The sequence below is a fragment of the Entelurus aequoreus genome, linkage group LG22 (assembly GCF_033978785.1).
Source record: "Entelurus aequoreus isolate RoL-2023_Sb linkage group LG22, RoL_Eaeq_v1.1, whole genome shotgun sequence".
NCBI lineage: Eukaryota > Metazoa > Chordata > Actinopteri > Syngnathiformes > Syngnathidae > Entelurus > Entelurus aequoreus.
Window position 1 is genome coordinate 43681619 of NC_084752.1, and position 12054 is coordinate 43693672.

A 12054-nucleotide genomic window follows, 5' to 3' on the forward strand; every position below is an offset into this window, starting at 1 on the left:
TATTTGTTTAATCTATGTTGTGTTTGGGATGAAAGCTATACTTCCTTGGTGGAAAAATAATAAAAAAGGTGATTTCTTTATTCGTACACAGTTTCTCAGGTAAATAACATCTGCCAAATTGACATTGAATCTGTGAAATGATGCACAATTTCTAAAAACATACAGATTGTGTATGTACAAGTGCTTTACGTCCAACTCCACAAAAGAATGGACCAAGTGAAAATGTAGGAAGGCGTTACCTGCAAGGAATGCCATCTCATTCTGGCACATTTACAACACCTGCATGAAGAGTTGCCACATCAAGATGTAGGAGTTTTAAGAAAAGTGGATTCCACGGGGTAATACAGGGCATTTTTGGAAACATTTTAAATATTTTTTATGTTTTGTAGTAATCGTGCAATGCAGTTTGACATATTTTGTCTTTGATGTATTTCAAAGCTAATTTAGTTCAAAATGCAAACAGGCAGATTTAATATCTCATTAGAATGTATTTATTTGTTATTATATGTATTAGAATGTATTTATTTGTTATTATATGTATTATAATATTACATTTAATATATAGTTTTAAATAATATATAATATGTATTATTAATATGTAATACAAAAATATTAAATCAAATATTCAAAAGTAAATTTATTTGAAAGTGTTTCAGAGTAGATTATTTTTATGCAGATTTTATTTTAAAACGCTTTTAAAGTGTGGATTGTCACCAAAATTTATAAATATGTAATAGTAATATTTCATTGAATGTAATTTTTATTTAATTTAGATTATTTGATTGAATATCTCCTTAGTATTTATTTATTTGTTATTATATGTATTATATTACATTTAATATTTGTTTTAAAGAATATATAATACAAAAATATTAAATCAAATATTTAAAAGTACATTTATTTGAAATTGCTTCAGAGTAGATTATTGTTATGCAGATTTTAATTTAAAACACTTTTAGACTGTGGATTGTCACCAAAATGTATAAATATTTAATAAATAGTAATATTTCATTCAATGTATTTATTTTATTTAATATCTAATTAGTATGTATGGGTTTATTATTATATGTATTATAATATTACCTTTAATATTTTTTATTTTTAATATATAATACTTAATATTTTATACAAAAATATTTAATAAAATATTTCAAAGTACATTTAGTTTAAAGTGAAAACATTTTCAGGGTAGATTATTTTTATGCAGATTTTACATTTAATTTTAAAATTATTTTAACAGGGGGATTTTTACCAAAATGTAATGGGCACATAAATACAACTTTTAGAATCATGAATGTTATATAAATAATGTTCTTTCAAATATTATTCCAATATATTTGTTTAATTTAGTTTGTGTTCAAGTTAAAAACAACACTTCCTCGGTGGAGATAATGCAAAAGGCTGCAGATAAAGATGAATAAAGCTGTGTCTAAACATGTGTGATAATGAGTGCTCTGACCTTGGAGTGTGTGATGGACAAAGTGTCTACCCAGACCCGCCAGCCGCCCCACTCGTACTTGATGGCGTGGTAGAGCAGGATGCGGAAGACGGCGTACACCATCTCCGTGACTTTCTGCTCCTCGCTGCTCTGTGGATTGATGAAGCACAGCGACAGCATCCAGTCCTGCCACACCGAGCACTGCAGCAGGCTCCTGGGAAGGCAGACCCAGACGGCGCCGTTGAATCGTACCACTGCGTGTGTGAATGTGTGTGTGTGTGTGTGTGTGTGTTACCTGCGGTTCTCTCTGCTGTTGTTGAACAGCTTGATCATGTCGGACAAGAACACCTTGCGCACCTCCATGCTCTCAGGCGACGACGGGGAGCTTTTTAGCAAGGCGGCTATGACTTTCAGAATCTCTAAAATCCAAAATAAAGAAACACATTTCAACTTGAACGTCATGCTGAGGACGGTTCCTAATATTTTGGGAGCTAAATAATAGGGATGAACAAAAAATAAATAAAAAAAATCATATCTGAATCGCGATTCTTATTCATCCTAATTCTGAATCAATTCATCATTTTCAAAAATGTATTTTACAAACTTAACAAAATTTTAAAAAAGTAAAAAAAAAATTAAATTTTTTTTAAAAAAAATAAAAAAATTAAATTACAAAAAATTTTAAAAAACATTTTTAAAAATTTTTAAAAAATAAATACAAATAATAATAATAATAATAATAATAATTAAATTTTAAAAAATTAAAAAAGATTATAAAAATTAAATAAAAAAAATTGTTTAATTTAAAAAAATGTACAAAAAATTAAAAAAAAAAAGATTTTTAAAAAGAGGGTTATAGAACATCTCTTTGCAACCAGAAGGTGCTTTTCGAACCTATACGCTGTTTCGAAAAAGTTGAATTATAAATATTATATCAATTTGAATAGAGTATCGTGTCGAATCGAGAATCGATTCTAAATCGAATCATCACCCCAGGTGACAAGGATTCCCACCCCTACTGTGTTTTTAATACATAGCATTGTTCTATGTTTGACTTTTCTAACATTCTACTCTATTAATTATTATGTGTGATTTGTGCTGATATTGAACTGTATCAGTATCGGTTTAGGCCAGTAATTATATTGTGTCGGAAGTGAATAGATTGTATCAGGACAGTTTACAGCATCAGCCCTTTCATTTTCATTGGGGACACATTTCAGGGGCCGTACTTATCAAGCTTCTTAGAATTACTCCTAAGAAGTCTGCTAAGAGTTGACTTAAGAGTAAATAAATTCTTCGCTGAAAGCTGCACTTAAAAGTTAGTTATGAAGCGTCTTACTCACACTTTCAGCGAAGTGTAGGACTGAATCTTAAGTGTCACACTCAGAGCTGAATTACGACATTACTATGTGCCGTAAACGCAATTTTAGGTGACGTCATTTCTGTGTCCATAGAAATGACCAATCACGGAAGGGAATCCGTTGTCTAAGAATAAAGAAATATCTTGGAAATATTTAAGTGGACAATGGGAGTGTATATTTTGACAATAAACTACAAAATAATACAAAACAAACTAGTCCCCGCCGGCACTCACGCTACCGCTCCCTCTCTTCTATCGCCCACACACTCACTGACGTCACTCACCTCACGGCCACACACATACGCTACTGTCATAACATTTTCTTTCCAATTCATTAATTAGGCAACTAATTTGAAACTGGTGTGGGTGGCTCTATATATACTAGCCCACTGCAGACACATGCAGAAATCAACAAGGAATCGAAAAGTATTAAATCTGTGACAAAAATAATATCCGCTCTGTCTAAACGATACCGTTTGACCAGCTGCTCGTCATCAAAAAAAAAAAAAAACATTGTTCCGTTCCCTGAACGATCGCGCACGTCTCTCTCGCCTCAGTGCCATCCCCTGCTGGCAACTCCTAACCACTTAAGACACCTCTGAAGGTCTCTTAAATATCGTGGAGAGTAGGAGTGATTCTTAGACTTAAGAACGTTGATAAAAAGCTTTTATTGTTAAGTTTGAGAGTAGGACTAAATTTCGCAAATTCTCAGGACTTAAGTGTAAAATGGCACTCTAAGAAGCTTGATAAGTACGGCCCCTGGTAATTAGGAATGAAAGAAATCCGTGCACTGCAAAAAGTGAAATCTAAGTAATATTAAATATCTCAAATAAGGGTGATATTTGCTTATTTTCTGTCTAAAAAGATAACTCTTCTCACTAAGCAGATTTGATGTTAGAGTGTTTTACTTGTTTGAAGTGTTTTGCTCCTAAATGATGTCAGTAAGATATTACAGCTTGTTGCTGAGATTTGATGAGCTATATTGAGTAAAACATGCTTGAAACTAGAATATCAACTGTTGCAAAGCTGTGTCATCAACACTCACAAGTAGAAAACTACTTTTTTAAAGTCATTGTTTCTTATTTCAAGCATGAAAAAAAAAATCATGACTTTGAGACAATTGTGTCTCATAATTAAAACAGATGACAGCCAAATGCTGTTTTATTTTCAATGAAACAATGGAAAATACGTACTCATATAGTAGTACAGTTGGCAACATTTGACATTTCAAACCATTTTTAACAGAAATAGTTCATGCACATTCAGATAAATTCCTCAAAATGACAATTAAAAAAATGTGGCCGGGAGCCGGGCTGTATATATGCGCACTAATTGACTGAAAGAGCACGCACTTGGCGCGATGATGTCATGTTATCCATGGAAAAATGCATTTTTAGACAATATGATTTGCCTGAGCGGCTAGGAGACCCCGAGAGTAACAAGCGGTTGCCTTGATGCCTTTCCATTAAGAACAATATATTATTTTTTAGTATAAGTTTGCTGGTTTCAAGAAATGTAATGCCGAGCGCATATCATTATGTCAAGATAATGGCACTAGCATTTACTTCATTTAAGAATATTTTTCAACATATTGAGCAAAAACGTTTTGGTTTTTTTTACCAAGAAAAGTGCACTTGTTATTAGTGAAAATATACTTATTTTAAAGGCCTACTGAAATGAATTTTTTTTATTTAAACGGGGATAGCAGATCTATTCTATGTGTCATACTTGATCATTTCGCGATATTGCCATATTTTTGCTGAAAGGATTTAGTATAGAACAACGACGATAAAGATTGCAACTTTTGGTATCTGATAAAAAAAAAGGCTTGCACCTACCGGAAGTAGCGTGACGTAGTCAGTTGAACATATACGCAAAGTTCCCTATTGTTTACAATGATGGCCGCATGAAGTGAGAGAGATTCGGACCGAGAAAGCGACAATTTCCCCATTAATTTGAGCGAGGATGAAAGATTTGTGGATGAGTAAAGTGCAAGTGAAGGACTAGTGGGGAGTTGAAGCTATTCAGATAGGGAAGATGCTGTGAGAGCCGGGGGTGACCTGATATTCAGCTGGGAATGACTACAACAGTAAATAAACACAAGACATATATATACTCTATTAGCCACAACACAACCAGGCTTATATTTAATATGCCACAAATTAATCCTGCATAAAAACACCTGCGTGTTTGTTATGCTAGCTCCTAGCTCCTCTGCTAGCTCCTAGCTCCATAGAACACGCCAATACAATTCAAACACCTGATCAACACACACAATCACTCAGCCCAAAAGACCGTTTACCTAACCCAAGGTTCATAAAGCTTATATATTTTTAAAAAGTTACGTACGTGACGCGCACATACGGTCAAGTTATCGAATGTTTAGCAGCCAAGGCTGCATACTCACGGTACCTGATATTCAGCTGGGAATGACTACAACAGTAAATAAACACAAGACATATATATACTCTATTAGCCACAACACAACCAGGCTTATATTTAATATGCCACAAATTAATCCTGCATAATAACACCTGCGTGTTTGTTATGCTAGCTCCTAGCTCCTCTGCTAGCTCCTAGCTCCATAGAACACGCCAATACAATTCAAACACCTGATCAACACACACAATCACTCAGCCCAAAAGACCGTTCACCTAACCCAAGGTTCATAAAGCTTATATATTTTTAAAAAGTTACGTACGTGACGCGCACTTACGGTACGGTACGTGTTATGCTAGCTCCTAGCTCCTCTGCTAGCTCCTAGCTCCATAGAACACGCCAATACAATTCAAACACATGATCAACACACACAATCACTCAGCCCAAAAGACCGTTCACCTAACCCAAGGTTCATAAAGCTTATATATTTTAAAAAAGTTACGTACATACGCAAAAAAAAGCCAAAGCTGCATACTCACAGTAGCACGTCTGCGTCTTTGTCATCCAAATCAAAGTAATCCTGGTAAGAGTCTGTGTTGTCCCAGTTCTCTACAGGCGTCTGTGTATCCAAATCAAAAGTCCTCCTGGTTAGAGTCTCTGTTATCCGAGTTCTTCCATCTTGACTGCATCTTTCGGGAATGTAAACAAAGAAGCGCCGGCTGTGTACTGTTGTGGCTGACTACGTTCGAAAAATACGTCCATTTCGCACCGACAACTTTCTTCTTTGCTTGCTTGGCTTCCTTCTCCATAATGCAATGAACATGATTGAAACAGATTCACGAACACAGATGTCCAGAATACTGTGGAATTATGAAATGAAAACAGAGCTTTTTCGTATCGGCTTCAATGTGGAAGGCATACCCGTGTTCGCCGGGCTACGTCACACGCATACGTCATCCTCAGAGGCGTTTCGAACCGGAAGTTTAGCGGCAAATTTAAAATGTCACTTTATAAGTTAACCCGGCCGTATTGGCATGTGTTATAATGTTAAGATTTCATCATTGATATATAAACTATCAGACTGCGTGGTCGGTAGTAGTGGGTTTCAGTAGGCCTTTAAGGTATTTTTGGGTTCATTGAGGTTAGCTAATTTTACTTGTTTTGGAAAGTCTTGACAAGCCAAATTTTCTTGTTCTATTGGCAGATAATTTTGCTTAGTTCAAATAAAATACCCCTCATTTTTATTAGGGATGTCCGATAATGGCTTTTTGCCGATATCCGATATTCCGATATTGTCCAACTCTTTAATTACTGATACCGATATCAACCGATACCGATATCAACCGATATATGCCGTCGTGGAATTAACACATTATTATGCCTAATTTGGACAACCATGTATGGTGAAGATAAGGTACTTTTTAAAAATAATAATAAAATAAGATAAATAAATTAAAAACATTTTCTTGAATAAAAAAGAAAGTACAACAATATAAAAACAGTTACATAGAAACTAGTAATGAATGAAAATTAGTAAAATTAACTGTTAAAGGTTAGTACTATTAGTGGAGCAGCAGCACGCACAATCATGTGTGCTTACGGACTGTATCCCTTGCAGACTGTATTGATATATATTGATATATAATGTAGGAAGCAGAATATTAATAACAGAAAGAAACAACCCTTTTGTGTGAATGAGTGTAAATGGGGGAGGGAGGTTTTTTGGGTTGGTGCACTAATTATAATTGTATCTTGTGTTTTTTATGTTGATTTAATTAAAAAAAACAAAAAAAACCTAAAAAAACCGATACCGATAATTAAAAAAACGATACAGATAATTTCCGATATTACATTTTAACGCATATATCGGCCGATAATATCGGCAGGCCGATATTATCGGACATCTTTAGCAAAAACTTTTTGTTTTTTTCTACCAAGAAAAGTGCACTTGTTATTAGTGAGAATATACGTATTTTAAGCTATTTTGGGTTCATTGAGGTTAGCTAATTTGACTTGTTTTGGAAAGTCTTGACAAGCCAAATTTTCTTGTTCTATTGGCAGATAATTTTGCTTAGTTCAAATAAAATACCCCTCATTTTTATTAGGGATGTCCGATAATGGCTTTTTGCCGATATCCGATATTCCGATATTGTCCAACTCTTTAATTACCGATACCGATATCAACCGATACCGATATCAACCGATATATGCCGTCGTGGAATTAACACATTATTATGCCTAATTTGGACAACCAGGTATGGTGAAGATAAGGTACTTTTAAAAAAAAAAATAATAATAAGATAACTAAATTAAAAACATTTTCTTGAATAAAAAAAGAAAGTAAAACAATATAAAAACAGTTACATAGAAACTAGTAATGAATGAAAATGAGTCAAATGAAGTGTTAAAGGTTAGTACTATTAGTGGAGCAGCAGCACGCACAATCATGTGTGCTTACGGACTGTATCCCTTGCAGACTGTATTGATATATATTGATATATCATGTAGGAAGCAGAATATTAATAACAGAAAGAAACAACCCTTTTGTGTGAATGAGTGTAAATGGGGGAGGGAGGTTTTTTGGGTTGGTGCACTAATTGTAAGTGTATCTTGTGTTTTTTATGTTGATTTCATTTAAAAAAAACAAAAAACAAAAAAAACCGATACCGATAATAAAAAAAACGATACCGATAATTTCCGATATTACATTTTAACGCATATATCGGCCGATAATATCGGCCTGGACATCTTTAGCAAAAACGTTTTGTTTTTTTCTACCAAGAAAAGTGCACTTGTTATTAGTGAGAATATACTTATTTTAAGCTATTTTGGGTTCATTGAGGTTAGATAATTTTACTTGTTTTGGAAAGTCTTGACAAGCCAAATTTTGTTGTTCTATTGGCAGATCATTTTGCTTAGTTCAAATAAAATACCCCTCATTTTTATTCCTTTTTTCTTGTTTTTGAACACCGACTTTTTGCAGTGTGAATATGCGTGGCGCAAACGCTGAGGAGAAAGTCGGCAGGGCTCTACTTTGTTTATATAACTCCAGCAATCCAAAAGCAAGTTCTAGATCGGACTGAACATGTGCAAATCATTCTGTCACAAAGTATGTCCAATTGTTGACTGCGGGCACACCTGGAAAGCGGCGGCGGTGGTGCAGGAAACGTAGGTAGGTACATATAGATGGCTATCTTACAGTCATGCTTCTGGTACTGCTTGACTCACGGGCCCTGGTGGAAGGCTTGGCCGCAGTTGAAGCACGGAGAGCGTTTAGATGAAATATCGAGACAATGTCAGCGGTCGTTTGCTTCCAAGAGAGGTTTGGGTTACACGCCGGGTCTCGTCAGACCTTGGCACCGGCAGACCGTTTATGTTGTTTCTACGCCTTAGTCACTCAAATTATGAGTCGCTGAGCCTTCGCCGCCAGAATAATTAGCCCTGCCTGCACACACGCGCGGGGGGGGGAAGGACGACGGTGTACTACACGTCTTTGCATTTTTCTGCTTGGGTCCTTTCCCTTTCAGTTAATTTGAGGGAAACGGCCCTTTCTTGGGTTTGCTGGATTGGCTCTGACGTTACTAAAGACTGCAATCACAGGGCCATTTTGAGAGTTTGTCACAGATTAAATTAAAAAAAGGCGCATGAAAAAAACAAAAACAAACCGCAGCGTGTAGGAAAGTGCTCCGGGATCCATTTGGCCTGGTCTGAAAGGCTTGGACTTGAACACACTCATGGCTGCACATCATCAGTGTGGGACCTTGTCAGATTAAAACTGGATGTTTGACTTTATGCCATGTTCCTGTGTAGAAATATGGACCTACATTTCTTTTTAAGTTGCATGCTCGTACTGCGAGACATAAGCTAGCAAGCTTTAAGAGGGTTAAAATGTTAGTTTATGGAAAAATGTATGAACAGTTTGATCCTGGAACAAACCAGTAGTCCATTTCAGGGTTTTTTTCACAAAACAAGAGAATATATTTAAACCCATAATTTAACCTAAGTAATAAATATAAATCATTTGAGGTGCTTACTATGAGGTCTGTCACACCGCTACCTCTCTACCTGGCTGTTATCTACCGCCCCCAGGGCCCTATTTGGACTTTATTAGTGAATTTTCATGGTTTGTGGCTGATCTAGTGATGCATGCAGATAATATAATTATAATGGGGGATTTTAATATCCATATGAATACCACATCAGACCCTCCGTGCGTGGCGCTCCAGACTATAATTGATAGGTGTGGTCTTACACAAATAATAAATAATGATAAATGGGTTATACTTGTATAGCGCTTTTCTACCTTCAAGGTACTCAAAGCGCTTTGACAGTATTTCCACATTTACCCATTCACACACACATTCACACACTGATGGCGGGAGCTGCCATGCAAGGCGCTAACCAGCAGCCATCAGAGGCAAAGGGTGAAGTGTCTTGCCCAAGGACACAACGGACGTGACTAGGAAGGTAGAAGGTGGGAATTGAACCCCAGTAACCAGCAACACTCCGATTGCTGGCACAGCCACTCTATCAACTTCGCCACTTCAACACTTAACACCTCTTAAAACAAAGGTGAAAAAACAATGAATACATAAGAAATGCTTAATAAAGTGTAACAAAATAGTGCAAAGTGTGAAAATGTAAACATTCATAATAAATGAACCCATGCATCGCAACGGTAATACGATAGATCTAGTCCTTGTCCGGGGTGTCACCACCTCCGAAGTTATGATACTCCCGTACACTAAAGTAAAAAAAACTGTATCAGTTGGGGACGTCTTTGCACTGCTGACTTGTCTCCACTATGGACTGGACTCTCACATTATTACATTTAGGTTTTTTTTGCCCTGATGTGGGATCTGATGTTTTTGTGGCTTGCGTAGCCCTTTGAGACATTCATGATTAAGGGCTATAAAAATAAACATTGATTGATTGATCGATCATAGATATGTGGTCCTACCTATACCCTAGGGCAGGGCGATATGGCTGAAAACTACAGTATATCACAATACAAGTGTTTTATATCGGTCGATATCGATAATTATCATTTGAAATAAGGACCAGGGGGGAAACATATTAAATGTAAACATTTGTATTTAAAATGTAACTTTCTTCTGATTATAATCCCCTCAGCTTTCAAAGCAGAAAGGAAATGTCCACACAAATATTTGAAAACACCGAAATGTATATAAAAAATTCTAAAATCATCGAACACTTAACACCTCTTAAAACAAAGGTGAAAAAACAATGAATACATAAGAAATGCTTCTACCTTCCTAGTCACGTCCGTTGTGTCCTTGGGCAAGACACTTCACCCTTTGCCTCTGATGGCTGCTGGTTAGGGCCTTGCATGGCAGCTCCCGCCATCAGTGTGTGAATGTGTGTGTGAATGGGTAAATGTGGAAATACTGTCAAAGCGCTTTGAGTACCTTGAAGGTAGAAAAGCGCTATACAAGTATAACCCATTTATCATTTATTATTTATTTAATGAAGTGTAACAAAATAGTGCAAAGAGTGAAAATGTAAACATGAGAAAAGTCTTTTCTGTGCTCTAAAGGGTGAGCGCGGTTAAGATGGTGTGGTCTTTAGCGTGACTACGGTCCGTTTTTTTTTTTTGTTTGTTTTTTTTTAAACTGCCATACTGTCGAGGTGACTTTTTCCGATTTATCGACAATATCTTTGCTCTCTGCACCACTAATTTCTAGTTTCTCTCCTCGCTCCATGCAGAGAATCATTGCCGGGACAACAAGACGGCGACGCAACCAAATTTGATAGTTCATCCTGTTGCCTGATTGGCTGTTAGCTTGTCACTCTCCCTGATCCCTTCTATGTGTGTGTATGTGTAAATATATATATATATATATATATATATATATATATATATATATATATATATATATATATATATATATATATATATAAATAAACACACACACACACACACACATACATACGTATATATTAGGGATGTCCGATAATATCGGCCTGCCGATATTATCGGCCGATAAATGCGTTAAAATGTAATATCGGAAATTATCGGTATCGGTTTTTTTATTATCTGTATCTGTTTTTTTTGTTGTTGTTGTTGTTGTTGTTTTTTATTAAATCAACATAAAAAACACAAGATACACTTACAATTAGTGCACCAACCCAAAAAACCTCCTTCCCCCCCATTTCTTTCTGTTATCAATATTCTGCTTCCTACATTATATATCAATATATATCAATACAGTCTGCAAAGGATACAGTCCGTAAGCACACATGATTGTGCGTGCTGCTGCTCCACTAATAGTACTAACCTTTAACAGTTAATTTTACTAATTTTCATTCATTACTGGTTTCTATGTAACTGTTTTTATATTGTTGTACTTTCTTTTTTATTCAAGAAAATGTTTTTAATTTATTTATCTTATTTTACTAATTTTAAAAAAAAAGTACCTTATCTTCACCATACATGGTTGTCCAAATTAGGCATAATAATGTGTTAATTCCACGACTGCATATATCGGTTGATATCGGTATCGGTTGATATCGGTATCGGTAATTAAAGAGTTGGACAATATTGGAATATCGGATATCGGCAAAAAGCCATTATCGGACATCCCTAGTATATATCGTACGTTTTATTTAACACATTTTTTATTATATTGCTTGTGTCGATCGCAATATTAAACTGATAGGATATTTGTACCTTACTTCATGCGGACAACAAATATAATTATATTGTTATTTAATTTGTGTATGAATTTAAATACACAAATATCCATTTCAAACTAATTCAGTTTAATATAAACCATGTGTATTTTTTTTAATAGTGTTTATGCATTTATATTCCATTTGATTAGTTGCAATCACTTTAATATATTCTATCATATGT

General features: G+C 35.2%; 1 protein-coding gene across 1 annotated transcript in view; it reads right to left on the reverse strand.

Moving 5' to 3' along the window:
• Nucleotides 1-12054, reverse strand: part of lrba (LPS-responsive vesicle trafficking, beach and anchor containing) — a 503640-nt gene that overhangs the window by 378396 nt on the left and 113190 nt on the right. Inside the window, exons 21-22 of the mRNA XM_062033425.1 lie at nucleotides 1734-1857; nucleotides 1460-1652 (exon numbers count right to left, since the gene is read on the reverse strand). Coding sequence (XP_061889409.1) covers nucleotides 1460-1652; nucleotides 1734-1857 — 317 coding nt within the window. The remainder of the gene's footprint in view (nucleotides 1-1459; nucleotides 1653-1733; nucleotides 1858-12054) is intronic.